This window comes from Rhodotorula paludigena, assembly GCF_050403205.1.
Source record: "Rhodotorula paludigena JCM10292 DNA, Rt_paludigena_JCM10292v1_ctg50, whole genome shotgun sequence".
NCBI classification, from domain to species: domain Eukaryota; kingdom Fungi; phylum Basidiomycota; class Microbotryomycetes; order Sporidiobolales; family Sporidiobolaceae; genus Rhodotorula; species Rhodotorula paludigena.
In genome coordinates this window covers 93,341-120,718 of record NW_027481408.1, presented here as the reverse complement: position 1 = coordinate 120,718, position 27,378 = coordinate 93,341, and the positions used below count along the sequence as shown (strand labels likewise).

General features: G+C 64.2%; 11 protein-coding genes across 11 annotated transcripts; 5 read left to right on the top strand and 6 right to left on the bottom strand.

The window, feature by feature from the left end:
* Nucleotides 1-134: 134 nt before the first annotated feature.
* On the bottom strand, nucleotides 135-1,444 carry JCM10292_002530 (uncharacterized protein; the record flags this gene model as incomplete). Its single annotated transcript, XM_076651410.1, has 4 exons — nucleotides 135-538; nucleotides 603-690; nucleotides 751-965; nucleotides 1,432-1,444. The coding sequence occupies 4 exons, from the start codon at nucleotides 1,442-1,444 to the stop codon at nucleotides 135-137; spliced, it is 720 nt and encodes a 239-aa protein (XP_076503076.1).
* Nucleotides 1,445-2,603: 1,159 nt separating this feature from the next.
* Nucleotides 2,604-4,142, bottom strand: JCM10292_002529 (RTA1 domain-containing protein; the record flags this gene model as incomplete). Its single annotated transcript, XM_076651409.1, has 7 exons — nucleotides 2,604-2,851; nucleotides 2,949-3,115; nucleotides 3,176-3,255; nucleotides 3,321-3,527; nucleotides 3,683-3,777; nucleotides 3,839-3,995; nucleotides 4,050-4,142. 7 exons carry the CDS (start codon nucleotides 4,140-4,142, stop codon nucleotides 2,604-2,606), a joined length of 1,047 nt encoding a protein of 348 aa, XP_076503075.1.
* A 615-nt stretch (nucleotides 4,143-4,757) lies between these two features.
* Nucleotides 4,758-7,413, top strand: SPB4 (ATP-dependent RNA helicase SPB4; the record flags this gene model as incomplete). The annotated part of the gene is made up of 9 exons (XM_076651408.1): nucleotides 4,758-4,837; nucleotides 4,917-5,013; nucleotides 5,072-5,190; nucleotides 5,250-5,603; nucleotides 5,662-5,883; nucleotides 5,942-6,414; nucleotides 6,471-6,610; nucleotides 6,668-6,856; nucleotides 6,919-7,413. 9 exons carry the CDS (start codon nucleotides 4,758-4,760, stop codon nucleotides 7,411-7,413), a joined length of 2,169 nt encoding a protein of 722 aa, XP_076503074.1.
* Nucleotides 7,414-7,929: 516 nt separating this feature from the next.
* Nucleotides 7,930-9,430, top strand: SHO1 (osmosensor SHO1; the record flags this gene model as incomplete). Its single annotated transcript, XM_076651407.1, has 9 exons — nucleotides 7,930-7,961; nucleotides 8,046-8,116; nucleotides 8,210-8,230; nucleotides 8,319-8,363; nucleotides 8,471-8,550; nucleotides 8,615-8,664; nucleotides 8,726-8,798; nucleotides 8,856-9,222; nucleotides 9,282-9,430. The coding sequence occupies 9 exons, from the start codon at nucleotides 7,930-7,932 to the stop codon at nucleotides 9,428-9,430; spliced, it is 888 nt and encodes a 295-aa protein (XP_076503073.1).
* Nucleotides 9,431-9,753: 323 nt separating this feature from the next.
* Nucleotides 9,754-10,731, bottom strand: JCM10292_002526 (uncharacterized protein; the record flags this gene model as incomplete). The annotated part of the gene is made up of 1 exon (XM_076651406.1): nucleotides 9,754-10,731. One exon carries the CDS (start codon nucleotides 10,729-10,731, stop codon nucleotides 9,754-9,756), a length of 978 nt encoding a protein of 325 aa, XP_076503072.1.
* Nucleotides 10,732-11,336: 605 nt separating this feature from the next.
* Nucleotides 11,337-12,526, top strand: JCM10292_002525 (uncharacterized protein; the record flags this gene model as incomplete). The annotated part of the gene is made up of 3 exons (XM_076651405.1): nucleotides 11,337-11,454; nucleotides 11,513-11,603; nucleotides 11,665-12,526. 3 exons carry the CDS (start codon nucleotides 11,337-11,339, stop codon nucleotides 12,524-12,526), a joined length of 1,071 nt encoding a protein of 356 aa, XP_076503071.1.
* A 52-nt stretch (nucleotides 12,527-12,578) lies between these two features.
* On the bottom strand, nucleotides 12,579-13,710 carry JCM10292_002524 (GNAT family N-acetyltransferase; the record flags this gene model as incomplete). Its single annotated transcript, XM_076651404.1, has 2 exons — nucleotides 12,579-13,431; nucleotides 13,493-13,710. 2 exons carry the CDS (start codon nucleotides 13,708-13,710, stop codon nucleotides 12,579-12,581), a joined length of 1,071 nt encoding a protein of 356 aa, XP_076503070.1.
* Nucleotides 13,711-14,388: 678 nt separating this feature from the next.
* On the bottom strand, nucleotides 14,389-15,308 carry JCM10292_002523 (uncharacterized protein; the record flags this gene model as incomplete). Its single annotated transcript, XM_076651403.1, has 4 exons — nucleotides 14,389-14,896; nucleotides 14,981-15,051; nucleotides 15,135-15,196; nucleotides 15,251-15,308. The coding sequence occupies 4 exons, from the start codon at nucleotides 15,306-15,308 to the stop codon at nucleotides 14,389-14,391; spliced, it is 699 nt and encodes a 232-aa protein (XP_076503069.1).
* Nucleotides 15,309-15,474: 166 nt separating this feature from the next.
* Nucleotides 15,475-17,827, top strand: JCM10292_002522 (uncharacterized protein; the record flags this gene model as incomplete). Its single annotated transcript, XM_076651402.1, has 8 exons — nucleotides 15,475-15,619; nucleotides 15,675-15,874; nucleotides 15,943-16,217; nucleotides 16,276-16,594; nucleotides 16,654-16,725; nucleotides 16,780-16,841; nucleotides 16,907-16,998; nucleotides 17,061-17,827. The coding sequence occupies 8 exons, from the start codon at nucleotides 15,475-15,477 to the stop codon at nucleotides 17,825-17,827; spliced, it is 1,932 nt and encodes a 643-aa protein (XP_076503068.1).
* Nucleotides 17,828-19,271: 1,444 nt separating this feature from the next.
* Nucleotides 19,272-25,860, bottom strand: MOT1 (DNA-binding ATPase; the record flags this gene model as incomplete). The annotated part of the gene is made up of 12 exons (XM_076651401.1): nucleotides 19,272-19,515; nucleotides 19,573-20,016; nucleotides 20,074-21,034; nucleotides 21,090-21,303; nucleotides 21,364-21,836; nucleotides 21,894-22,311; nucleotides 22,370-23,480; nucleotides 23,535-23,589; nucleotides 23,646-24,210; nucleotides 24,267-25,442; nucleotides 25,499-25,739; nucleotides 25,847-25,860. The coding sequence occupies 12 exons, from the start codon at nucleotides 25,858-25,860 to the stop codon at nucleotides 19,272-19,274; spliced, it is 5,916 nt and encodes a 1,971-aa protein (XP_076503067.1).
* Nucleotides 25,861-26,124: 264 nt separating this feature from the next.
* JCM10292_002520 (TatD family hydrolase) lies at nucleotides 26,125-27,233 on the top strand (the record flags this gene model as incomplete). Its single annotated transcript, XM_076651400.1, has 3 exons — nucleotides 26,125-26,245; nucleotides 26,303-26,691; nucleotides 26,748-27,233. The coding sequence occupies 3 exons, from the start codon at nucleotides 26,125-26,127 to the stop codon at nucleotides 27,231-27,233; spliced, it is 996 nt and encodes a 331-aa protein (XP_076503066.1).
* Between the last annotated feature and the right edge of the window lie 145 nt (nucleotides 27,234-27,378).

Sequence of the window (27,378 nt, the reverse complement as noted above, 5' to 3'; positions counted from 1 at the left end):
TTCCCGGCGCTCGTCGCGTTCCGCGCGGCAAGCCAAGCTTCACGCGTGCTCGTCGCCAGCCCACACGGCAGAAAGGAGCGATCCAGAGTGTTACAGATCCTGCAGGGCACAGACAGAACGAGCAAGGCGGAAATCTACAGGGCGCTCAGAACACTACACAGCCTGTCAATGGCCTCGAACTCCTCCTCGAGAGCACGGAAGTACGCGATGCGTTTCCTGATGGCCGAGGGACCGCCTTCGAGGGCAATGGATGCACAAAACGCCGACGAAGTGCGTTGAAGCGTGAGTCGAAGCGCCGGAATGGCGGGTCCTCCGAAAGTAGCGGAAGCGGCGTCGCACAGCTTGAGGATGATTTCGTCGGTCGGATTGCGCAGAGCCGCCGAAGTCATGCCCTGCCCGACTGCGTGGGCCACGTCGTCCAGTGGCGGCGTTATCGAGATGGCGAGAGCCTCCAGCTGACGCAGCTCCTCGCCTGTCGTCGGCGAGGGCTGGACAAGTCCGACAGGAGGAGGCGGAGTCGGCAGCTTGCCAAATGACGCTGTTGAAGAAAAATGTGTGCATGTCACGGCACTGTTGCTCACAGCTTTGTGGCAGAAACGCACCGAGGGCATTGTCCAGCGACATTTGCGAAGCATCGGCGTTAACACCGCCGTCGAAAGTACCGCCAAAGAAAAGACCCTCGGTGTCCGTCTGTTAGGGTAGATCGTCAAGTATTTTGGCCGAGCAACTCGTGTGAGCATGGGTACGAACTGCGGGCTTCTGCCTCTTGCTGCCCGTTTCGGGTTCGGCAAAGGAGCTCGGACGAGGTCTGGCACCGAGGTGCGACGATGCATCGGAGTCGTAGACCGTCTCGCTTGAGTTTGGCGCCGGCGCCTCGGTAAGACCCAACGCGTTGAACGGCTGCGCGAGGGAGACAAGGGACGAGGAGCTGCTCGAGCGCAGCTGCGCCGAGGGGCCACGCCCGGCTACAGCACCCACGGAAAAATGTCGCGAATCGCTCTCCGAGCCTGAGTCGGGGTACGTCGACACGGCCGAGTCTGACAGAAAGCCGAGGGCGGAGAAGAATCGCAGAGAGTATCGTCAAACCCGAGCGGACGCGAGGAGTGCAGCCACGGCGATGTCTCGAGAACAGATACCTGCTGAGCGTTGCGCGTTGTTGTATTCTCGTTGGTCGTTGCGTCTCCAGGTGTCTGCATGAGCCACCCGGCTGCGAACTTGTCGATAGCGCTCGTGTCCGCCACCGAATCTGCCGTAGAGGAACGATATTGCGAGTTGTCAACGTTGTTGAGGGGGCCGAAAGAGGGTGCCAAAGAGGTCTGACTCGGTCCTACCGCATTATTCGGGAGCACATAGACTGCGGGATGTTGCGCTCTTAGTCGTTACGCAGGCAGAGCGTTGGCACATAATCGTGCAGCAGGCTAACAGACTTACTGTGGCTTGGCATGATACTGCCTGCGTCTGCACTGGACGCGATAGGAGCACTCGATGCGGTGAAAGCACTCGACGCGGTAGGAGCACTCGACGCGGCAGGAGCTCTGGAAGGCACGTTGCCGGCCTCTCCTAGGCCTGAAAGAGCAGTCGGAACGTGACGGCGCGGCTTACGCCGCACAACTGGCGTGAACGCGCAACTGCAAGATAGCCGAGTCAGCGACGGAAGCCATCTCGAGTCTCGGGTCCGGCCGACGATGCCGCACATCCGGCCGTTTGCTTCACACCGTGCGCAGCCTCCCGGTCTTTTGTCGCAGAAGACGCGCTTTGCCTGTATAACGCAAGGGAGTGAGGCGATGCATCGTGAGAAAAGGAGACGAACAGAGGGAAGCGCCCAACCTTGCACGCGTCGCAGGCTGGAGCTGGCTCAGGCTTCCCGTCCTTGTGCAAAGGCACGGTCGGTGCCTCGGGTGCGAGAGCGTGAGACCCCTGCAGAGGTCCCTCGACGCGGGTAGCCTCGCTCGCAGCCGGCGCAGCGCCCGTTTCACTGTCGCGACGTGAGTGAGGCGGCTCCGCCATCAAGCAGCAGCGGAGGCGAGCGGTGTAGAGCTCAGCAACGACGGATTGCGGAGACAAGCAGCGGCCGCCCTCGCTCGGCGCGGGTCAGGAGCAGAACGCAGAGGTCTGTGCACTAGTAGGGCAGTCGGTCTCCATGCCGCAGCTGCACCGCCACTGCACATCAAGCCTGACAAAGACAAGAGCAGTGCCCGGTATATTTGCCGGGTCGAGCCCGACAGCTGAACGAGGCGAAGTGGAGGACGGAGTGGCCGGAAGAAGGTAGGAGCGACCAAGGAGCGACCCTCCCTCGCCAGGCTTGACGCGTTTCGAAGCTCAACGCTGCAGGAGGCGGTCGTGCCCGAGCATTTCAGCTTCTCACTCGATGAACCCGTGGACCGCGAGAGCGCGCAGCTCCGAACATGCAAAGACTCTGGGACCTTCCCGGCGCTCGTCGCGTTCCGCGCGGCAAGCCAAGCTTCACGCGTGCTCGTCGCCAGCCCACACGGCAGAAAGGAGCGATCCAGAGTGTTACAGATCCTGCAGGGAACAGACAGAACGAGCAGGTGGTTTATACGAGGTGGGACTGGCAGAGAGAGAGAGAGAGGCACAGGCCCCGTTCACCGCCTGAGAAACCACTTGGGCTTGCGCTCGACCTCAGAGCTCTTCTCCTGGTGCGTCTGGACGCTCTCAATCGGTGTGCCCGACTCGAGAGAGCGCTGAGCCTCGCGTTCGACCTTCGCGTCGCGGCACCCTTCGATGAAGCGCGGCGGGAAGAAGAGGACGTAGAGCGACATCGCCAGCCAGAGAGGCAGAGCATCGAGGCCGTAGAAGTAGCCCTCCTCTGTCGCGAGCGTGCCGTAGTAGCCTGTCGAGACGGACCAGGAGGAAAGAGTTGAAGGGAGGAGGGGCGGTGCAGCGATGTCAGCGAACGGCGTCAACGGACTTGCCGCGGACGGACGTACCTTCGCTGTACTCGACGATACGGAAGAAGCTTCGGATCAGGACGCCGATGCAGGCGAGGGAGACGGCGGCGAAGATCGGGCGCCAGTCCGCAATCTTGTCCTTGCCCCAGGGCCGGTAGCTGCTCCAACGGAACGGAAGATCCTGGTTGTAGATCTCGATACGCCGGCTGTGTACCCGGTGCGATTAGTCCAAAACTGGCACAGCGGAGGTTGCGGTAGAGACTTACACCTTCCACCCGAACCAAAGCAGGAGGCACGTGAACAGGCAGTACGACGCCAGTTGAATCGCGAGGCCGGCAAGTGCGATCTATGCAGCGCAGAAGACACAGGCGTCAGCTAACTTGAAGCAGAAGTCTTGTCGCCCGGACGCACACTCTTGCCCGTGGAGGCGCTGTCGGCATTGTTGCTTGCGGTCAACCCGCCGCCGGCCGCCTGCAGCAGGAAGGTGATGACGTCCGACCAGATGAAGATCGTGCCGACGTGGTGCGCGGGCAAGAACAGGGAGTGAACCGCCTCGGGACCCATCGCCTGCGACAGGCGCGACAGGATGAGGTAGTTGTTCGCGAGGAAGGCGCAGGGCTGGGAAAGTCGGCAATGGATGTCAGAAAGTTGAACAAACGTCGCGAACCTCCACCCGGATAGATAGACGCCCGAAGCGTTGTCGCCGTCTTCTCACGATCGCCCCTCTCGACACTCCTCGCTGCATCCACGAGGTGAAGAGGACAATCACGCACCGACAGGAGAATGAACATGTACATCGCGATGTAGCGACCCAAGCTGGCGACGTCTCCCTGGTAGACGATGCGGAGAATGAAACCTAGGGTCATGCCTGCGCGTGCGAGAGCGGTCAGCATTGGCTTTACGCGTCCGGCGAGGGTAGCCAAGCTTACACGCCATCGAGATGGTCAACGTGAGCATGTAGAGCTTGCGGCCTGTGCGGAACCAGTGCCACCAGAGCGCAACAGTCGAGAGCCCAAAGAGGGCGATGCCGACGGCGGCGAGAGGGATGCTGGGAAAGTAGCCGGCGATGACACGCTCGCCATCAGCCTGTACGACCCAGAGTCAGCAGCTATTCACCCCGAATGGCCGTTGAAGGCTCACCGTCACGAGAGTGTTGGTGTCGCCGTCGGCAGCCACGCCGGAAGCGGCGAGGGCGGCGACAGCGGCGACCCGAAGGAAGATGGAGGGTGCCATGGGGGGAGAAGGCGTTTCCTGAGTAGGATGGAGGAAGCAAACAGCGGATTCAGGCGTTGCAGTCGAGAGGGCAATTGCGGAAGCGTTGAACCCCCTCGCTCGAACGACACTCTGGGGCGGGGCGCAAGTAGCGAGGGGGGTTTACAATTATGACCTTTCCCGGGACCGTGTGCACGCGTAGTGGCTAGGGGCCCACGTCTCGGTGAGCACGAGGAAACAGAATGCCCGAGGCGCACGGACAGGAGACGACGGACAGGAGACGACGGACAGGAGACGACGGACAGGAGACGCGATCGAGAGCGGACATTCCGCGGAGCAGGGCTGAGTCGGTCCCCGTCGATGCAGCTCGTGCCAACTGTGCCTGCAAACAGTCATCCGCATGCACTTTCGATACGGTAGCATAGTGCACACATCGCGTCTGTCAGCCGCCTCCGAAACCAACAGGCAAGGGCCGATGTCGCCGACTCCGACTTCACGGGGGTCAGCGAATTCGCATGCATCAGCACGCATTTCCTGAAGTAGGCTCTCGTATCAGAGCAAGAAAAACCTAGCGGAAAAGAGGTCCCGGATGTCGTCGGAGGAGGAAGAAGCTCGTCTTCAGCCGACTCACGCGCCATGGCGACCGAGCGTCTCGCCGCTGCTCCGTCGTATGCAGGGCCCTGGTCACGCTTGTCGCCAGCCCTCACGCCTTGGGTGTGCGCCTTCTCCACCTCCGTGCACCGCCTCATCAGTCCCGACATCTCGGCTGACCGTCCGCGCGTGCATCGCTTGCAGGGCGGATGTGGTGCGCGACATGGGTTTTGAGCAGATGACCCCTGTGCAGGCGAGCACAATTCCGCTCTTCATGCAGCACAAGGACGTCGTTGTCGAGGTGCGAGCTCGTCCTCACCCTGCCTGGCCGGGCTAAGCTGACGTCTCGAGGAGCGCAGGCCGTCACTGGCTCGGGCAAGACGCTTTCTTTCGTCATCCCGGTGCTCGAAAAGCTTCTCAGGCGCGAGCAGCCGCTCGGCAAGCGCGAGGTTGGCGCGATTGTCATAGCCCCCACTCGGTGCGTGCGCCTTCTATCCTTTACGAGAGCTGTCGTCCTGATTACCACGTCGAACAAAGCGAACTCGCCATTCAGATCCACGCAGTGTTTCGGCAGTTTCTCGCTGCGCAGCCAGGCGCTGCCTCCGACGACCCCTCGACCTCCTCGACTCCTCCGGCTTCGACCACGCCGCCCATCGCCCCCGCGCTGCTCCTGATTGGCGGCAACTCGCTGCAAGATGACAAGAAGGCATTCTTCGAGACGGGCGCCGACATCCTCGTGGGTACGCCAGGGCGACTCGAAGAGTTCCTCCTCGGGAGTAGCTCTGTCGCGATGAGCAAGAAGGGCAAGAGCTCGGGCAACCGGCGCTCCTCGGGCGTCGGTGTCGGCGACACTAAATCGCTCGAGATCCTGGTCATGGATGAGGCGGACCGGTCGGTTCTTCGCCTTACGAACGCACAGCGTCCGGCATTCACCCATCTCTGCGCGCAGCCTCCTCGATCTCGGCTTCACACCGACCCTTACTCGCCTGCTCGATCACTTCCCCAAGCAGCGCCGCACAGGTCTCTTCTCAGCAACCATGACGGACGCGCTCGGACAACTCGTCCGCGTCGGTTTGCGGAATCCGGTTCGCGTGGTCGTCAAGGTCGAGGCGAAGGCGGCCAAGGGCAAGGAGAAGGCCGAAAGCGCTGGCGATCGCAAGATCCCGACTCTGTGGGTATCTTCCCCTGACGGCTCAGCTGCGAAAGACTGACCCTATCTTCGCTCGCAGCCTGCAGAACGGGTCCGTCGTCTGCAAGCCGGCCGAGCGGCTTGCCATGCTTTTCCGCATCCTGCAGCAAGAGGCGTTTTCGTCTACTTCGGACGAGTCGGGCGCGCGCAAGTTCATCGTGTACTTCTCGACCTGCGCGTCGGTCGACTACTTCTACAAGGTCCTCTCCTCGGCCCCGTCCCTCGCAGCGGCCGGCTTCTCCCTCCACTCGCTGCATGGACAGCAGTCTCCCACGCGCCGCTCCTCGACCTACACCGCTTTCACCGCCCTTCCGCCTACGACGCCGGGCGTCCTCCTCTGCACGGACGTCGCCGCGCGCGGACTCGACCTTCCGGACGTCGACGTCGTCGTGCAGGTGGACCCGCCCGTCGACCCGCGCGCGTTCGGTCACCGCATCGGGCGGACGGCGCGAGCAGGCAGGAGCGGAAAGGCGGTCGTGCTGCTGAACGCTGGACGGGAAGAGGGCTATGTCGGTGCGTCCACCTGTTCGCTATAACATCGAGCCTGATGCTGACGATGCGATCCACAGACTTCCTGAGCGTCCGTAAGATCCCATTGCAGCGCTTCAAGTATGACTCGCAAAGCGGGACGTCGCTGGCGGAGGAGGCGGAGCAGTTGCGTGGGGAGCTGCGGAAGGAGATCCGAAAGGACCGCGATCTGCACGATCGAGTACGTCCATTTGAGACTACGGTTGTATGACCTGTCACTGATTGAACCGTGATGCAGGGTGTCAAGGCTTTCGTCGCCTCGATTCGGTCCTACTCGAAGCACGAGGCGTCCTACCTCTTCAGGCTGCAGGACCTCGACTTGATCGGACTCGCCGAGTCGTTTGCCTTGCTGCGCATGCCAAAGGTTGCCGAGCTCAAGGGCAAGGAGAAGGACATTGCGGCGAGGTGGAAAGACGAGGATGTCGACGTGCGTCTCCTTCCGGTTTTCCCCTTCTTGCCTGCGCATTGGCTGATACTCCTACTGAGCAGTGGGATGCCTATGCGTACGCCGACAAGACGCGCGAGAAGCAGCGCAAGGTCGAGCTCAAGGCGCAGCAGGAGAAGCGCGCCGAGCAGGAGTCGCGCAAGCGTGCGCTCGCTGCCTCCGCCGCTGCCACTACCGAGGGAGACGATGCGGTCGACGAGGACGGCGAGCCAGCGGCCAAGAAGCACAAGAAGGGCGAGAACAAGGACAAGAACCGCGCATGGAGCGCGAAAGAGGACGCGGAGGCGAAGAAGGCGGCGCGGCGGGCGAAGCGCGTCGCGAAGGCCAAGGCCAAGCGCGACGCACAGACTGCCGAGCGACGAGAGGCCGTCGAGGGGGACGAGAGCGAAGACGAGGAGGCAGCGGCGGACTGGAAGGAGGAGTTGGCGCGGGCGAAGAAGGAGAAGCGCTCGACCAAACGAGACGCGGTGGCGCCGCCCGGCGTGGCGCTGACGGGGCAAGGAGGACTGGCAGGAGTCGCTTTCGAAGGACTCGATTGAAGGGCCCGAGTAGGAAGGGCAGCAACGAGATGACCGTGTCCTGGTCGTACCGGACTCGCGCGCGCGGTCTTGCATCGGGGAGGGAAAGTGTTTGCGGTACCTGGGCCTCGCGTGCGTCGGGAGTAAAGGATCCGTGAGCGATCAAAGAGTGCATCTGCGAGTTCGAGTGTCCGAGAGGGGCAGGCGCGGGCGCAGATGCGATTGCCCTTCCGCTTGGGGAAGGGGCTCGCCCCCTCTCGACCGCCCGAGACGACGGCAAGGCTGCAGTGTCGCCTGCTCGAGCGCCCGCTCGCTCTGCTGCGCCCGCCTGCTGCTCGTGCTGCTCCTGCCCGTGTCCCCGTCCACCCCCGTCACTCGTTCAACCCCCCGCTGTGCAGCGCCGCGCGCTCTCGCTCCCGCCCCCGCTTCGCACTTCGGCTCCAGTTGCGAGCGAAAGTGCCAGCCTCTCGCGTCGTTCGTCTCCTCAGCGGCTGCCGCTCGACGTCGAGCGCACCCTCCGCCTAGAGTGCACCCGCGATGCCGCGCAACGGCTTCAGCGTTCGTCCGGTGTGCGTTCATTCCCCTCCTCGTCTCGCAGCCTTCAACTTGTCCTGGCTCTTCTTGCTGACCCTCTCTTTCTTCTCGCCGAGCAGGCTGTCGCACCCGGGTTTCCTCCTCACCCTGTTGATGAGCACTGCTGGCTTCTTCTGCGCTTTCATCGGGCGTGAGTCCCGCTCATTCGACTCGGGACGACTTGCCGAAAGGCGAGGGACCCGTCACCGGAGCTTTTGTTGACTCTCCTTGAGTCTTCGTGCAGAGATCATCCTCGAGTACAAGTGTGCGTTGTCCAGCGGCGCTCAATGCGAGCGCTCGATGCCTGAATCGGGTAAGAGTTGACGGAGGAATGCTTTGTCCGCTGCACACAGTTGATGCGCCTGGCGGTGGTTCCGCTGTAGGAGTGCCCTGGTTCGGTGCGTCGTCGTGTTTCTCTATGATGGACTGTTGCGTAACGAATGCATCGCTGACTGCCATATTTACTGCGCCTTACCTCGTCGTCCGTCGCCATTCCGTCATGCAGGCGTGTTCCTTCAAATGTTCCTCAACATCGGCGTCTTTGCGACGCTTGCCACCGACTCGGTCGGCGCGAACCGCTTCCAGGTGCGCGCGGCATCGCAATTTCCCCGTAACAGCGTATCGCTGACCACAGCTCGGGATCCCACAGCTCTCGATCTTCTTGGCTGTCGCGCTCATCATGGCCGTGATTGGTGCCAAGTATGTTGCAGCCAAGAGATAGCAAAGAGGGGGGCAGAGCTGACGGGTTCTTTCGTCGCAGCCTCGGCATCTTCATGGACAGCTCGTACGGGCTCGCGATCGGTGCCGGCTGGATCCTCATCGCCTTTGTTGACGTGAGCTGGCTCTGCGATGATGCGGGTGTTTGCGATGCTGACCTGAATGTCCCGCAGATCCTGTGGATCCTGTACTTCACCTCTTCGGACGACGCCTGGTTCGCCTCGTTCTTCGACCTCGGCTCGTCGATCCACTTCTCGTCGCGCTCGTCGACCTCGAATTACCCGGTGCACCGTCGCGGCCCTTCTTCGCGCGCCGGCGGCTCGATGACGGGCCCGGCGACGGGCGTCTCGTACCAGAACTACCAGGGCTCGAAGGGCGCTGCGCCGAGCGTTGTCGGCTCCCAGCTCGGTCCGGGAAGCGTCAGCGTGCACGACCTCCAGATGGAGGGCAACAGTCCTGCTGGCACGGCGGCGAGCATGCTGGGCGACGGCGCGCCCGAGTACCAGGCTCCAGTGCTCAAGGCCCGCGCGCTCTACTCTTGTTCGTGTTCTCCCGCTCTTTTCTACGTACTCAGACAATTGACGGCTTCTCACTTGCAGACTCGGCCTCGCCGGATGACCCCAACGAGATCTCGTTCGCCAAGGGCGAGATCCTCGACATTCTCGACAACTCGGGCAAGTGGTGGCAGGCGCGCAAGACGGACGGTTCCAAGGGCATCGTCCCGAGCAACTACCTTTCGCTGCTCTAAGCGGCTTGGCCCGCGTCCTCCGTCACTACACCCACCCTTCTAACAACTTGTCTAATCGCCCGGCACCCCGCCCGTGGGATGCATCTCGTTCGCCGCCTCCTCTCCGATACCCGCATTGTGTCTCCATCAACCTGACCTGTATCCTTCCTTCCTCTCTCTCTTCTCATCTCGCTCGTTTCAGTCCGCCCGCCGCTCATAGTGTTGGCGAGCGCGTCTCTCTGCAGTAGGAGTGCCCTCTGTACTTGAGCAACATTGTGCACTGCACTTCTTAAGAGACAAGCGGCTTCATGCTGAAAACTGTTACATCGGCGTGCAAACGCAAACTACAGGACGGCCTCGCGAATCTTGTCGAGGAGAACCTGCCTCTTACTCAGGTGGACGCTCGGGTTGGCCTTGAGGATCCCGTGCGCGTGCGCAACGACGCCGTCCTTGCCCTTCGCCTTGGCCTGCCCCGCCTCCTCGAGCCAGAGCGAGTAGTCGCCGCCAAGCACGCGCTTGGCCTTCTCGCGGTCCTCGCGTGACTCGGCATCCTCGTTCGCGAGCGAGGGCCCAAGCTCCGACTTGAGCTGCACGGCCTTGCTCGCGAGGTCGGCGCGGAGGAGCTGCGCGAGATTGGCCGACGGGTACCGGACCGACGACGGCGGGACGAGCGGCTTGAGGTGCTCGGCCGCCCACTCCTGACCCCGGGAAGCGGCGCGAGGTGCACGTCGAGGCTGACGCGGAGCGGAAGGGTTGCGGGGACGACCGCCGAACGGAGCAGAGGACGAGGAGCCGGAGGCGGAAGCCGAGGAAGAGGGAGAGGAGGGAGAGCGGCGGTCGAAGCGGCGCGGGCGGCTCCCTGCGCCCTCGCTCGGTGCGCGGCGCTGGAAGAGACGGCTCTGCGCGCCGTCGCCGCGAGGCGCTGTGGGCCGCCTGCGCTCGCCGCCCTCGCGCGGTCCACTGCTGCCCTCGACCTGGCCCCTCGCGGCAGCCGCCTTGCGCTCCTCGAATCGGCGCTGGAGGTTCGCGCGGTGCTCGCTCGTGCGCTCGAAGCGGTTCTGCTCCTCCTTGTCGACGTTCGAGCGCGTGTTCTTAACGGCGAGCGCGACGAGCTGGGCCGTCGAGCCGCTCTCCTCGCCAACCTGGCGGAGCGTGCGCTGACGCGGGCGGGCCTGCGCCTCGTGCGAGCCCGCAGCGGGTGTCCGCGGCGCAGACTCGCCGATCGCGCTCGCAAGGGCGGAGTGCGACAAGGCGCGGGCGATGGGAAATTGTGCGGAGGACGACGAGGCGGCAAGGCGCACTGCCGGTCGGAGCGCGAGCATCTGCAGGGCAGCCGTCAGTCTGTGCTAGTCCTGCACTTCCCAAGCGCGCTCACTGTCGTCTGGAAGTGCGCGCGTGCAGCGAGCGGGAGACCGTCGGCGGCGGCGAATCTCCTGCTCGACCTCCGTCGCGTCTGCCGCACGGCGCAGCGTTAAACAGACTGGTTGCGCTCTTCAGTATGTGGCTGCAGCACGGCGCTTGAAAGTGCTCGGGTCCTCACGCTTTGCCGACGCTCGAGCCTCCTCTCCCTTCTCGCTTCTCCTGCTGGTGGGCGCGCTCCAAACGTTGTAGCCGCGATGCGCAAGCTCGAGCCGCCTCTGTGGCCCCGTGCATGACGCGCTGCGCGAACAGGAGGTGGTCCGCGGAGCCCGTCGTCCGAAACTTGCCTCCTCTTCGTCCGCCGCACTGCTCTTTCAACGGTCCACGCGGTCTGTCGGCCCGCTAGAAGCTCCCATGGCTTACGAGGACGACGAGTGGTCGAGGGCTTCCCTTCCACTCGAGCCCGCGCCGGCCGCTGCTCCTCCCAGCTCTCTCATCGCCAACTCCGGTGACAACCCCGCTGGACCGTACTCCCGAATGCCCAAACGCTCGAAGAAGATGTCTTGCGATGGCTGTCGCACTACGAAGAGGCAGGCGCGTCATCTCCGATGCTCCGCACCAGTTTCGGCGCTTGCCTGACCTTGTCTCTCGACGACAGTGCGACCTCGGGCTCCCCTGCAACTCCTGTGCGCAATACGCTGCTTCAAATCGTATTACGACTGTACTGATGAGTCCGCACTACAGGCCTGGTCCGCAACGCACCGTGCACGTACGCTCACGTCGATCCGGTCGTCAGGCAAGAGCGACTCGACGCCATCGAAGCGCAGAACAGGCGGTGCGCGTACCGCTTCCAGCGCGTACTTGCATCACAGCATTGACAGTCTGACAACCTGCAGTCGCACGGATTCCCTTCAATACTTGCAAGGAGAGTCGTCCGATCTTCTCGCCCAGGTCGACGAGCTCAAGCACCGACTCGGCCTCTCGGATGAGGAGCTCAGCGAGCTCTACGCCGAGGCTAATGAGCTTGCGCTGCGGGAGCGCAACGACTACGACCGTTTGCGGCTCAGCCAGCATCCGGCCCCTGCCCTTCCGGTAGGACGCTCAGCACCTTCCGTCCACGGAGCACGGCCAGCGCCGGCGGCGCACCCGCACGCCCCGACGCCTCCGCTCAGGTCGTCAGCAGCACCGCGTCCGACGCCGAGCACAAGTCTGCCAAGCGTCCTGGTGCCCTTCATCACGGCCCCGCCGCAGTCCGAGCGCTCGGACGAACTCAAGCACGATCTTCGGCGTTCGACCAGAAGTTCGGCTGCCGCAGCTCAAGACCGCAAGCGCATGCCGCCGCCGGCCGTCCCGCCGTCGGCTTACACTCGCATCAGTCCGCAGGGCGCGCACAGCGCTCGCGACGAGACGGGCGCAGCGAGAGCGATGGGTCTCGACGCCTGGCGCACGAGCGTGTACGAAGAGTGGGAGGACGACCGCGGCAGCGAGAGCAGCGGCGCGAGCGCGAACCAGCGCTTCAGGCCCGAGGGCCCTCCTCCGCTCCCGCCGAGCGACCTTGCCGGACGCATCTACCCGGCCGCGCCGTACCACTTTCCGCACACGTATCCTCCACCTGCGCTCCCGCCGATCGTCGACCCGCCGAGGTGGAGGCTGCCGCTTCTCCCGCCTGAAGCGTGCGCGCCTATCGCGCCGCATTTCGTCCGGGCGGCGGCGAGCGAGGGAGGAGGCTGGTGGAACGCGCCGCCGCCACTGTGGTGAGCTCTCGAGCGCACCGGGGGAGGCTTTGTAGCTATCCGTACCGTATTTCGATCTACCAGTGTCCGGGCTCTATCCCTTCCACGTCCGCATCGCACCACACTGCCTCAGTCTCGATAAACCCGACGCTCGCGTATGCCCTCCGCGCGGCCGGGTTGTCTGGCTCGACAAACAAGCACACCTCGTCCTTTCCTCCCCACCGCGTCTGGTCCTCGCACGCCTCGGCGGCGCTCGGCGGGCGCCCCGATGCCAAGTCGAGCGGCACGCGCGGCGCATCGATGAGATGCGCGCGGACGACGGCCGAGACCATGCGCTTCGCGAGCCCCTTGCCCCGCTGCGACGGCGCGACGTACACCATCCGGATCGCGCAGGTGCGCAGGGTTGGCCGCCCAGTCGTCACAAACCCGACGGGTACAGGTGTCGACGAGGGAGATGGCGGCGAGCGGTAGATCCACATCCCGCTGCGTGGAACCGCCTCGCGCAGGTAGGCGATGGCGTCGTCGCGCGAGAGTTTGGGCGACGTCTCGTGATTGCCGAAGAAATCGCGCTGGAGGTCTGCGATTGTGTCGAGGTCGTTTTGCGGAAGATGGTCGACTTCGCGGATGCGCTCGAAGGAATGTCCGGCGGGGAGAGGAGCGAAAGGCGGTGCGACCGAAATGCTGGCTGGGACGATGTGCATGGACGCCTCCGGCTTCCGTGCATGCGGCCAGTGCCTGAGGAAAGCGTCGACAAGGACCTGTGGGCCGCAGATACTGCGAAGGAGCGATGGGTTCGCTGAGAATGGCGCGAGGGTGAGGAGATAGTTTGCGAGCGGGTCGATGAAGGGCAGCGCGTCGGCGGCGAGTTGCGTGGGCGACATCGGCGAGACAATCTTGCATTGAGACCAGTCAAGCTTCGTGAAAATGAGGCTGGCATGGCAAGCCAGCATTAGCGAGAGTGCGTTTCATCCGAGCGGTCGACAGCACGAACCGCAAGTTCTCGCCCTGCCAGACGGTCACGAGCACCTGCGCCTCGTCGTCGGGTTTGCGCTTGGCTTTGTCGGTTGGTGGGGTTGCCGGTCCCTGCGTCCACGCCTGGACAACGAATCCAACGGCATGATTCGTACGGACACCATCGGCGTCTGGCACCTTCTCGATCGCCCTGAGCAGTTCAAGCGGGTCCGAGTGCACGACAATCCTGGATGACATGTTTCTCAGTGCGGACAGAGCTTCGCAACGAGCGAGAAATGCGGAAGCAACGGGCGGAGAGCGAGTCAAGCGCTGTTAATAGGACCGCGCGGTCGAGCCCAAAGCGTGCGGGACAGTGAGGGCACCACGTGCAGCCCCTTTTAGACAGCAGCGAAGCTCTGTAGCTATCGTAGGACGAGTCGAAGAAAAAGATTCCGAGCGCAGGACCTCGCGGAGAGACGCGCTCGCGGCTTTTCTCTTTCTTCATACCTTCCCTTGTGCGTTTCCGCGTTACAGGCTTCGTCCACGGGGCGCAAGGAGCTGACCCACCCCAACACACAGCTCACAACACGGCCGCGCTCCCCGAGCCCGCTGGCGGAGCGGAGGGCCGTTCGCGGACCCTCCCTCTTTCGACGGGCGACGAGTGGGACCTTTTCAGCAGAAGCAGAGCGACACGGGGACATTAATCACTCGGACCCGCCTCCTTCTACGCGGGCTGAGCTTCATAGTCTGCCGACACCCTCGATTCCCTCTTAGCCGTCCTTCGTCGACACTGCAACCCGACTCTTTCCCTCACATCATCGAGCTTTACTGGCTGGCGTCGAGAGCTGGGCACTGCAGAAGAGGAAAGGCCGGTACAGCAGGCAAAGGCACTGAGGAAAGCGTACAACAGGGGAGGGGCTCGACATCGAAGGGTGTTCAGGCATGGTCGATCTGCATCTGCTGCGCCTGCGCATGCGACACCTCGACTGCCTGCGGTACGGCAGCAGGCGGCGCAGCAGGTGCTGACAGCCCCGATGGATGCGGCTGGTCCTGCGCGGCCCCGGTCGCCGCTGCGCCCGACCCTCCCGCCATGGTCCCGCCGTGCCCGTTGACCGGCCCGCCCGCCTCGAGCAGTGCCCGCTGCTGTGCGCCTGCCTCGGCCTCGCCTACGACGCCCTCGATGGGCCGCTCGCCGTACTCGGTCCGCGTTGCAGCGCCGGCTCCCTGCTCGAGCGCGGCGAGCTTCTGCGCGTCGAGCTGCTTCAGGAAGAGGTCGGGCGCGGCTGGATCGGCGAGCGGGTAAGGTGGCGCGGCGAGGATTGTCGCAGGAGCGTTCGGGTCGGTAGAGGTGGACGAAGAGGCAAGGGTCGAGAGATGCGCGGCAGAGGAGAGAGCGTAGGGGTTCGTCGGCGCGACGGTCGATTGCAACCGGTCGTAGAGGATCCTGCGAGCATCGGAGGAGATCAGACCCTGTCGCGTGAGGTCCTGTGCACTCGCAGTGGGCCGGTCGCCAAGGAGGGAGACGCACGCTCGTTCGATGCGCAGCCGCTGGATCGCCTTTTTGCTCTTGAGGATCTTGACGGATAGCTTGGTATTGTCCTACACCGTTCAGAAATGAACATCAGTGCTGTTCTGTCCATCGGACTGGTCCGAGGCGAGGTGGTGGAGGAAGACGGCTGCACCTCCTCGATCTCCTGGACCTTCTGCTTGATCTCCTTAACCTTTTGGCGGTACTTGACATCGTCTGCGGGCAAGCCCGGTCAGCCTACACTCGCGAAAGGATGGATTCCCCACGCACCGATCTGCGTCGCGACGATGCCGCCGTACGACTTGTTCTTGGACGCGGCGGGAGCCATGGTTGCAGCAGGACCTCCAACAGAGAGGTAGCTTTGCTTCGTGAGCGGTGAAAGCGCGCCTAGCCCTGCGGCGGAGAGAGTCGAGGGTCAAGTTGCGCGAGGGGGTCCCTCTCGCTCTTCGTGCGCACTTTGCCTGCCTCGACTCGCTCGAGAGGCCGCGAGCAGCATGCCGGCATGGAGAGACAGGCACGAAGCACTGACAAGCGCTCTCGCAGAGCTCCCTACTGAGCTCAATGACGCCGAGCTCCCCTTCGACGCCCAGCTCCACCTCGCACTGCTCCGAGCAGAGACTACGGTCCAGCGAGGCCGCGGTGCGCCGTCCGCGCTCTCGAGCAAATCTGTTACAGGCTGATGGTGCTTCCGCAGGCCTTCTCCCGCCACTCAAGCGACTCCGGCTTGCTGCTCCGACCGTTGACGACTTCAACCCGGTCGAGACTCTCTCCAGCTCGGGCGCTTTCAGCAAAGTCGAGCTTGTCCGACCGTCAAAGAAGCTGGTGAAGTCGGCAACAGGGCCGCTGATGGTGCTCAAGACGGTCGAGCGGCGCTGGGCTTTTCGGATGCGAGCGGTGCGTCTCGCCTTCGACGCGGAATATTCCTGGACAGCGAATTATCCACTCATTCTGCCCGTTCATAGCACCATCATATCCGCCACGAGGTCTCGATCCTTCGCCTCTCCCGGCAGCCCGACTGCAACGGTCGAATACCCCGCCTCATCGCCTCGTTCCTCAGCCCGACTTCCTTCCACCTCCTCATGGCGCACGCTCCTAGAGGCGACCTCTGGTCTATCCTTGAAGAGAAAACCACTGCGCGTGACCTCAGTAGCGGGCTGCCGGAGGACTGGGTGCGTCCGTGGATGGCGGAGCTCGTAGATGCCGTCGAATGGGTGCACGAGAAGGGCTGGGCACACCGGTGCGTCTTTTGCGATTGGGCTCTGCGCAATGCTCTCTTTGACGACTCTTGCTCGCAGTGACATCAAACCTCAGAACCTGCTTCTCGACGCCGACGGGCACCTCCAGCTCACCGACTTCGGCTCGGCAGCGCCGTTGCAGGCGGGCACGACTTTGATTGCGCGCAAGCACTGCCGGGTCCTTCTCGGCACGCCGGACTACATCGCACCGGAGGTGCTCAAGCATGCGGAGCGGATATATCAGGAGGAGGAGGACCACGAGGAAGAGCTGGAGAGGAGCACGTTTGGCGCCGAGGAAGCGAGGTCGCAGGTCGAACAAGAGGCGCGCGCGTACGGTGCCGAGGTGGACTGGTGGGCTTGTGGAGTGGTCATGTACGAGGTGTGTCCTGCCCTTGCTCGGCTGCTACCGTGTTGTCAAGCACTGACTCCTTATTCCAGCTCCTCGTCGGAAGCGCCCCTTTCTTCGCCGAAGACATCAGCGAGACGTACGAGCGTATCGTACATTGGCAGGTACGTGAAACGCTCTTCCCAGGAATGATCGCTTACGCACTCTTGCTCGTGCAGGATAACTTGGCGTTCCCGTCCCACTCAGCGGTGTCGTCGGCAGCTGAGCAAGCTATTCGTGGGTCCGTGGAACTCTCATCGGTTCTCGCTCGCCTCTCATGTATGCTGATCAGGCTGGGTTCTCAAGTTTGCTTGTCGCGCAGGCCGAGCGACCGTCAAGCCGTCGCATAAAGGCTTTCGACTGGTTCAGCCCGATTGATTGGTCTCAACCTCGCTCGAGTGCGTGAATGCAGGCGCTCGTCGACTGAAGCGTGTATACTCACTTGCGTCGGGACATGCAGCTCCGCCCGCGTACCTTCCGCCGATTCGCGCCGACTTTCCTGCAAACGACTCTTTTGCACAGTCGCAACGCTCCTTCGCACCGAGCTTCGACTATGCCTCCTTCCTGTCGTCACCAGGCTTGTCGATCCTGCGGCCTCCCCCGCGTACGGTCCAGGGAGCGCAGTCAGAGGAGCAGGGTTATTGGGAGGCGCGCGACTACGGCGGGTTGACGACGTTGCCTGCGGAGGGCGACTTTACCGACGACAGTGCACGCGCGGCGCTGCCTTCGAACTCCAGCAGCCCGGCCATTCGAGCAGCTTCGCGACCTCAAGCTTCGGCCTTCGAGACGCCTGCTCGCCCGCTGTCCCGCCTCGTCCACCTCTCGCACGCACCTCCCACCGGCACCGCCATCGATGGCGCACAGCAAACCCGCTCGGTGCGCTCGAACCGTCGCGGCTTGAGCGAGATGGACGCGTGGCGCGAGATGCAGGAGCACGCCTGGACGGTCGGCATGACGGCGCGCAAGCAGCGGCAGACGCAGGCGCCCGCTGGGGGCAGTCACTCAAACTCGCTCCCTTCTCGTGAGGGTGCTGCCCCGCTGCGTGGCGGATGGCCACTGATCGAGACGCAGCCCGTCGAAAAGTCGCTGCCCGAGCGCGAGCCGGAGGACGAAGGTGCCAGGCTCGGCGGGCTCGAGCGGCGGCAGCGCGCGGTAGTGCAGCAGCTCGAGGTGATCGACGAGAAGTACCGCGGGCTGTTCGAGCTGGCGGCGAAGGAGGTGGTGTAGCTGTCGAGGTGGTGTGCGGGATCTCCGTCGCAATTGACTTGCGGCTTTGCAAGAGCGCGTGTGCTCGATGAATTGTGTCTCTAGGTCTGTCGCTTCGCGTCTGGTCAGCCGACTGCAGCACGACGACGACAGCGAGGTTGGGACCTCGCTTCTTCCCCTCGTTCAGGCTCCTCCCCTTCGCTTCTTCTCGCTTGAACCGTTGGTGTAAGCTCGCAATCGCCTCTTCGACCTGCTGTGCTCCTCTTCCGTGCGCTCCATGCCCTCTTGACGCGAGCTCGCTGAGTGGGCACCGCACCATCGCCTTCGCCTCGCTTGTGGTCGATAGGCCCAGAACGGCATGCACTGCTCTATCGCTGCTCTCAGCAGACTCTGTCACAAGCTGAAGAGTCACCCGGGCATGCGCAGCTCTGTTCTAGGTTTGCACACCCTCGTTTAACGAGCGAGCCAGACGACGGCGGCGCAGCAACTCGAACATCTGGCAGGACAGCTGTTCGCTCCTCCAAGATCCTCCCACCTGGTCCCTCAGCTGGCGGTACACACCCCTGTCCAGCACCTCGGCCGGGCGAAGCGAGGCGACGGGGTCGTGCGGTTGGGCGCCGGCGCACCGTCTCGCTCAGAGCCGCGAGCAGTCGCTGCAGGGCGTCACTTTATGTCGGAGGCTGTGTTGACTTGATCGAGGGCGATCGAGCTCCCCGCCCCGGCCGGGCGGCGGCAGGAGGGGCGGAGACGACGGAAATGCTCGGGACCTTCTCAAGCAGGAGAGGGGTGCGTGTGATGCTGGCACTTCCGCCGGAGCCTCTGCCCGAAGCCCTTACTGAGTCCTGCCCAGAGCATCTAGTCCTGTCCAGCTCTCCCCGAGGTGCGCGGCTCGCGTCCGCTTTCGACGACGCTGGCTCCCTTGCTTAAATGACCTTGAAAAGGCGAACCGCTGCCCAAATTCTCGCAGCACGCTCTGAACAACTCGTGCTGCTCACACGCTGCGTTTGGGGACGAGCGGCGAGTCAATCGGCGCGGCCCTCGCGGAGTGGCGCCTCATCGCGCCTCGAACCTCGCGTCGCGGACTGCTTCTCGTTACTGCGTGGCTCGCACACCATGACCGAGTCGCCGGAGGTTCGTCGCCGGAGGTTCGTCGCCGGAGTTTCTAAATCGATGTCAGAGCGGGCAAGGCTTGACTCGCGACGAGGAGCCATCTTCGCGCGAGCAACAAGCACCGGGGCAGAGCGCCACTGCTGCTCACGCGATTCCGGCGCTTCCTGCACACAGCGCGTACCACCGGGCAGAGGCCATGGGCAGCCTGCGTTCTGATCGAGCTGCAGTGTATCCAGAAAGTGCTGTCAGCTCTTGCAGGCTTTCAAGCGAGGGCGTCCTGTAAGGCCGGGCTGCGAGCAAGAGCATTGGAGTGGCAACAAGTGTCTATCGAAGTCAAGCTACTGCATGCGAGGTACTACGAGGCCGCCATGAACGACGCCAAGTCCAGGTCGCCGTATTCGTCCTCGTTCGGGATGTCGTCGAGCGAGTCGAGGATTGCCTTCTGCGACATGGGCTTATCGCCGGCTGGCGCAGCGGCAGGCGCGGCGGTGTCGGAGACCTGGAAGAGGTCGAGGATCTGGTCCGTGCCGAGCGAGCCGAGATCCGAGTTCTGCTGCGAGACGATGGACGAGGCGATGTTGAGCTTGAAGCGCTGCAGGCTGTAACCGCAGCGAAGTCAGCAGCGTAAACGAGCGAGCAGAGCGAGACCGACGCACCCCATGATTTTCTCCTCGAGAGTGCCACGCATGATGAGGCGGTAGACGTTCACAACCTTCTTCTGCCCGAGGCGATGCGCGCGATCCATCGCCTGCAAGTCCTTCATCGGGTTCCAGTCGTGCTCGACGAAGATGACGGTGTCGGCGCCGGTGAGGTTCAGGCCAAGCCCGCCGACGTGCGTCGTAAGGAGGAGGCAATCGATGGACGGGTCTGAGTTGAACGTCTGGCAGATGGCGTGACGCTTCGAAACGTCAGTCGAGCCGTCGAGGCGCATGTACGTGACGCTCGGCATGAGCGCGCGAAGCAGATCATTCTCGACGACATCGAGCATGCCCTTGAGCTGGCAGAAGATGAGGGCGCGATGTTGCGGGACCGCGTCATCGGGCCCGGTGTTGGCGTCGGCAGCTGCATTCGCGCCAATGCCGCAATCGAGGAGGATTTGTCTGAGCAGGAAGGTGTGAGCGCGGCAAAGGATCACGTGTAGTGAGGAGAAGACGCACTGCAGTGCGCGGATCTTGGGCGCGTGGGCGATGTCGCGAACGGACGCGCTCGCACCGGCGACCTTGGCGAGAGCGGCCTGGTGCTGCGGAACCTCGGGCTTGTAGACGAGGGCGGGGTGGTTGACGAGCTTGCGCAAGTACTGCAGGGCCTGGAAGACGTGCTGTGGCTTCTGGCCGGTCGGCGGAGCGCTGCTCGCTACCTCGCCTTCGGCGAGCGACTTGGCCTGCGACGTCGAAAAGTCGTCGTACATCTGCTTCTGCAGCGGCGACAGCTCGACGTGGTAGTCCTGGATGATCTTGGGCGGCAGATCGTCGAGGACGTCCTCCTTGAGGCGGCGCAGGATGAAGGGCAGGACCTGCTTATGCAGCGCCTCGAGCGCGAGCGCGCCGGCCTCTTGCTCCTTCGACGAACTCTTCGCGTCGCGACTGGCGGCGATGGGCTTGCCGAAGCGGTCGTTGAAGGCCTTCTCCGAGCCAAGGAAGCCTGGCATGAGGAAGTCGAAGAGGCTCCACAGCTCGAGCACGTTGTTCTGGATTGGCGTGCCGGAGAGGATGAGGCGGTGGATCGCCTTGAGCGACTTCACAGCCTTGGTGAGCTTCGTCTTGCCGTTCTTGATGACGTGCCCTTCGTCGAGGATGCAGTAGTGCCAGTCGATAGGCGCCAGCACCGCGACGTCGTTACGTGCAACGTCGTAGGACATGATGACGGCGTCGTACTTGCGCACGGTGTTGAGAAGGCGGTCGCGGTTGTCGCGCGGGCCAGAGTAGATGACGGCGCAGAGGTCCTTGGCGTACGTGTTGATCTCGTGCTTCCAGTGACCCGTGAGTGTCGGCGGGCAAATGATAAGCGAGGGCAGGTGGACCGAGTCGGGTGACTGCGTCGCCTTGTACCGCTCGGCGCGCTCGTGGTGCATGCTGGCGAGGATGGTGATCGACTGAAGTGTCTTGCCGAGGCCCATGTCTGCGCGAGTTCGACGGATCAGTACACAGCAGCGGAGAACGGCTCAGAGACGTACCGTCGCAAAGCAGGCCGTGCAACTGGTACCGCGCAAGGAAAGCAAGCCAGCTGACACCGTCGCGCTGGTACTTGCGGAGATCGACGCCGATATCGACCGGGATCTTGTACTCGGCGACCTTGCTGCCGTCGAGGAGCTGCATGAGGAACTCGCGCTCAGAGGCACGTTTGGCCAGGAGCTCGTCGGAGAAGCCGGGCGGATCGGGCAAGCCGGCCTGCGCGAGTCCGCAGCGGTCAATACGCCGACTACAGCTCTTCGATACGGGTCAACGCACCTCGAGCGGGACGAGCTTGACCAGCGTGGCGAACGTGTTGGTCGCCACGAGCCGTACCTCGTCGTCCGAGTCGCTCATGCGGCCGAGCACGGGCACGACGAGGAAGATGACATAGGGGAGGATCTTGACGTCGAGAAGCTCGACAATGTGCGAGATGAGCTCGATCGCACCGCGGCGGAAGTCGGGGTGGAGCGGGTCGGCGAGGACGGGGACGACGCTCTCGACGACGTGGCGCATACCCTCGGTCGGAACGATGTCGCAAAGCGTGGCAAACGACTTGGCGACAGCGTAGCGGATCACGGCGAACTTGCTGCGGCTTGCGAGCGAGAGAGCCGGAAGTAACGACTCGAGGCGCTTGTGCAGGCTGGGCGTCAAATTCGCGGCAGCGACCGGGAGGACAGTGAGAGCGTCGATGAGGTCCTGCCCCTTCTGGTCGTCGGCTTGGAGAATTGCGTCGGCTTGCTCCACGTTGGCTGCGATCGGAGATGGTCAGGGAGATTGGCTCCGAGAAAGGTTGACGGCGATCGCACCCGAAGCGAAGACCTCGAGGAGAGCATCGGCCATGCAGCTCCACAACTTGGGCACTCGATCGAGCAACTCGGGCCCGAACCGCGCCGCGAGCTGCGAGAGCGCGAGCTGCGCGCCGCGGAAGACGAGCTTCGCCGCCGCTTCGTCCTCCGACTCGACCTGCGCAGCCTCCTTCGCCGACGCCTTCTCGGCCGTTCCTCGCGCCGGGTTGTACACGAGCGTGAGGATGCCGGCACTCGTCGCCTTCGTCGCGCTGAAGATGGGCGTGCGCGACGTGTCCTGGCAAAGGAAGGTGCACAGGTTCTTGACGAGCTTGTCGGATGGGTTGACGCGGAGCGTCGACGTCGGCGAGGAGCAGAAGTCGATGAGGGCAGCAATCGCACCAGCGGACCGCGCTTGTAAGTCGAGGTTTTCTTCGGTCTGCGAGAAAGCGCATCGTCATCAATAGCTTATCTTGAGGCACGCAACAGACACGCACCTTGATGCTGTTCGTCACGCTGCGGATAAGCGGCGTGATCTTGGCCGGCACTGCCTGCAGCGCGATGACGGCGCCTCCGAGGGCGGCGTAGACCTGTCGGTCGTGCTTGGCCTTGACCCCCTCGAAGTAGGCGATTCCGGCCGTGACCTTACGCTGGCGCTCCTCGAGCGCCGGGAGCGCCTTCTTCGCGGTGGCCGGCATGAGCGAGACGAGCGCCTTGAAGCTGTTGGCGACCATCTGCGCCTGCTGAACACCGAAGACGTCCGGAACAGATGGCAGCTTCGCAGCGGGAACCTTGCCTTGCGTGCCGAGCGCGGTATAGAACGCAGTGCAGTCGGCGCGGAGACGCGAGAGGATGAGGTCCAGTTCGGCGTACGAAGCCGGCGGCTCGGCAGCGAGGAGGGCGTGCAGCTGCGGAACGAGGCGCGCGGCGAGCGTCGAGCTCTGCGTGAGCGGCTGCTCGAGCTTCACTCCGCCGGCCCCACCAGTCGTGGTCGAGGCCCACTCCTCGACGATGATGGCGGCGAGGAAGCGCTGGAAGGCGGCGGCCGAAGCGAGCGCTCCTTCGACATGCGGTCCGAACGTCGCATCGTGCGAGTCGGCAGGCCAAGTTGCGAGAAGCGTTCCGAGCGCGACTGCGCCCGAGACGCGGCCGCGCGTGATGGACTCGATGCTGACGAGTGCGAGGTCCTGCCGGAGCATCGGCTTGTCGACGCTGTACGTGACGCCGCCTTCCCCGCTCAGGCTCTGCGTCGGCGACCACAAGAGGTTCGTGCCGATGGGCGTGCCGATGGGCAAGAAGAGGAGGGAGAACCAGGGCGCGAGGCAGGGACCGGCGTGCGAGACGAGCTGCTGCAGCCCGTTCGGAACGCGCTTGGCGTGCGCGAGGCTGGCGAGCCAGGCATCTTCGGATGCGCGGCGGATTTCGGGGCGCTCCTCGAGAATCAAGTTCTGGAAGAGAAGGCGGAGGACGCGCGAGTCGACCCATGACGGGTCGATGGACGGCAGTTCGAGGAAGACGAGAAGCGTGTTGAGCACGGCGAGGCGCACGGACGAGATTGTATGCCGGAAGAAGGGGAAGAGGCGAGGAATGAGATCGGGAAGCGGAGTCCTGGAGAGGTCCAGCGTCAGTAGGATGATTTCTGCCCGAGCACAAGGGACGCACTCCATCGCGGGCGACTGAAGCAGGTCGAGCACGGCAGGATAGCCGAGAAGCTTGGCTGAATTGGGAGAAGCAATCAGTACCGCATCCGTGCCAAATGCTATCAGCACGCACCGAGCAAATCCATCACGCCGCCGACTGAGCTCGCGAGGTCGTCCTTAAGGTCGCCCAAGCACGCCCACAAGACGTCGACGAGCTCCTTGAGCTCTCCCGGGAGCTGCTCGACGAGCGCATCGGCGAGCGGGACGAGCGTCGCCGCGCCAGCCGAGCGCACGTCGTCGTCGCGGTCGCGCAAGCCGACGAGCGCAGCGTCGACGATCGACTTGAGCATGCGCTGCGATTCGGCTGCTGCACCAACAGCAGGCTTGACGTCCTCGTCCTCCATTTTGACGCCCGAGAGGCCCGGCTCGGGCTTGACTGCTACCGGTTCGCCGCGGACGAGGTGCCCCTGCACCGCGACAAAGTACTTGAGGCCGAGCAGGCCCGAGTGCCGCACTTGCCAGATGTATTTCGGCTTGGATGCGTCGGCCGAGCTGTCGCCGTTGCTCGAGCGAACGGCGCCACGCTGGTGCACCATGTCGACGAGGATGCGCTGGACCTCAGAGGCGGACGAGGCGGGCATCGAGGGGAGGAGCGTCGCGAGTGCCTGGGCGGCAGTCTCGCGTACGGGAGCGATGACCTGTGAAGCGAGACCTGTCAGAACGATGCAGGACAGCCGGGCGAGACGGAGCGCACCTGGTCGGAGACATAGTCGCCAAAGCGGTCGAGCGCAAACACGCACAACAGCTTGGTCGCCAGGTCCTCGCACCACCTCCTGTGCCTCTCCTCGTTCTCCCCCACGGCCAGGCCCTCGAGCCTCCCACCGCCGTCGCCCTGCAGCCGGAGCACCTCCCTCAGCCCAAGCGCCGCGCCGTGCCGCGTCTCCCACGCCGGCGCGAGCAAGCCCGCCGCGAGGCGCTCTACGCACGCGCGCCAGGGCCACTCGCCCGCGCGCACTTCGTACTCGGCGCGCTGCGCCTCCTCTTTCGCGGCGATCTCGCCGCCGAGGCGCGCGCGCTCGGCTGCCTTCGCGGCCGGGTCGACGACCACCTTGCCGGACGCGTCGGCGTCCGGGTCGGGCTTGACCTCGGGCGCGGGAGAGGGAGTGGCGGTGGATGTGGCTGAGGCAGGGGCAGCGGTCGTGCGCGCCTTCTTGGCGGCGGGGACGGGCGCGGCGCTCGGGGCGACGCCGGCCTTGCCCTCGGCCTTGCGCTTGCGCTTGAGCTTGTTGCGCTCGCGCGCCGAGAGGCCCGCGTACTCATCTTCCTCGGTCACGGCGGGCGCGGGAGCGGGCGAGGCGGAAGTCGAGGCTTGCGGCTGAGCGGCAGGTGCGGGGGGAGCGGGAGAGGGTGAGGCGGGCGTCGGCGACTCGGTGTTGCTGCTTGAGAGCGTCGAGAGCGAGCCAGCGCCGCCTGGCTTGAAGCGCGGAGGCGGAAGCGCGGGCTTGGCGGGGTCTGCGGCAGGCGCTGCGCTCGACCCAGCACCTGCAGCCAGCTCTGCGCCAACGTCTACACCGATGTCGTCTGCTCCGCCGCCGAAGCCGAGTCCGAGGTTCTTGAGCGCGTCCTTCTGCGCCTGGGCAAGCTCCTCGGCAGAGAGCGCGCCGAGCTTGCCGTACTCCTTGCCGGAGCTGCCGAGCAGAAGCGCGCCATCCCGAAGGATGCGGGCGAGGTCGAAGTCTCGGAGGGTGACGGCAGTCGAGAGAGCGTCGTCGGCGGTGATGGAGGGTGCAACGGAGTGGTCGGCGGCGGTGGAGGCGGAAGGAGCGGTTGACGAGGGATCCCAGATGCCGGCGCCGCGAGAAATGAAGCCAAGAGCGGACGCTGCCGCCTGGCGCGTCTCGATGGATCGCGACTGCAGGTACGGAAGGACCTGTGGCGGGGAGGATCAGCCTGCTAGGGCGTGCACAGTGAGCGAGAGGGGCGCACCCTTTGTACGAGCGCAACGACCTCGTTCCACTCCCCGTCTACGCCGCGCCAGATGCCCTCCTTGCTCGGCGCGGCTGTTCCGTCCTCGAGCTTGACCTGCGGTGCGACGCTGGTATGGCCGTGACTGGCGACGGACGGGTGCGAGACGCGGGTCGCGGCGAGAGCGCCGAGCTGGCGGGCGGCGGTGAGGCGTACGGAGGGGGTCGAGCCAGTGTCGAGGAGGAGGACGAGGCGGTCCAAGCTGTTTCCGCGCCCGCTCTGGTCAGCCCTGGGCGTTTCTCGCTGCGAGAGATCGCGAGTCGGGTGCGGAGAGGAGCAAGCGGGGGAAGGACGAGCGAACGGACGCACCGTGAGCCACCCATGATCCTGCTAGAGCGTGTGTAGCCCTCGCTGCACCCGTGTGCGCCCTGTCTGCGCTCGCACGCGGCAGCTGAGCCGAGGTGCGGCGGCTGCGACGAAGCCAACCCCGGAGTGTGCGCATCTCGAACGTCGCCCACTCGCGTGCTTGCCCTCGGGAGAGTCTTACGAGGACCAGACAGCTGCAGTGCATGCTCAGGGGCACCGCCAGACTCACGCTCGCTCGACCGCTCTCGTCCCCACCTCGCCTCTCTCGCTCGGCCGCCGCAATGTCGAAGCGCACCCCGAACGAGCACGTCCTCGTCCTGCCCGTCCACCACCAGCTCGAGGGCATCGACTCCGTCGAGGTCGTCGACACGCACACCCACGTCCACTCGACCTTCCAGGCCTGTCCGTCGTCTGCTCTTCGACATCTTGACATCTCGCTGACCTTTCGGGAGCATGCAGACAAGGAGAAATACCCCGAGCGCACGCACGCCACCATCCGCGACTACGTCCAGGCCACCCTCCGCCCCCAGTCCGCACAGCAGGTCGCCGCAGTCGTCGACGTCTACTGCGAGGGCAGCGACATGGCCCACTTTCCCGACACGGTCGCCGCCCTGAGCGACCTCGACGGGCTCAGCTACCACTTTGTCGCCGGTGCGCACCCGCACGAGGCCAAGAACTACACCGACGAGCTCGAACGCCAGTTCCTCGATGCGCACCGGCATCCGCGCTGCGTCGGCTGGGGCGAGATCGGCCTCGACTACCACTACGACAACTCGCCGAGGGACATCCAGCAGGAGGTGCTGCGACGACAGCTGCGAACGGCGATCAAGTCGGACCCTCGAAAAGCGGTAAGGTTGCGTCTCTACCTTCGCGACCCCAACTGAGCTGACCCTCCCGCTCGCAGATCACGATTCACACGCGAGAAGCCGACGACGACATCCTGCGCATCCTGACCGAGGAGCTCCCGCGAGAGCAGCGCCTGCACATCCACTGCTTCACCGACTCTCCCTCGCTCGCCGCGTCGCTCCTCTCGCACTTCCCCCACCTCTACATCGGCATCACGGGCGTGATCACTTACTCTTCGAACCTCAATACGGCCCAAGTCGTGCGCGACCTCGGCGCCGCATGCTCGCCCTCGTCGCCCGCAGGCCTGCGCATCCTCCTCGAGTCGGACGCGCCCTACATGCCGCCGGGCAACATGCAGGCGAAGCAGCTCGGCATGACGAGCAAGCAGCGCTTTCCCTTTGCGCACAGCGGCGTCCTGCCCTGGACGGCCGAGTTCGTCGCGGGCGTGCTCAACGAGGGCAAGGGCGAGGGGGACGAGCGGTGGACTACTGCGGACGTATTGAGGCAGGCGAGGGAGAATGCGCGAGCATGCTATGGCGTATAGAGCAATATACTAAGCTGAGACGGGTTTACTATGCCGAGCGCATGAGCATGTGTCTTCAAAGGCGAGGTTGAGAAGGCCGGCAGCTTCTCGTCTTTTGCGCTCTACTGTGTCTTTTCTCGGGTCGGTGAGCGAGAAAAGATTGCCT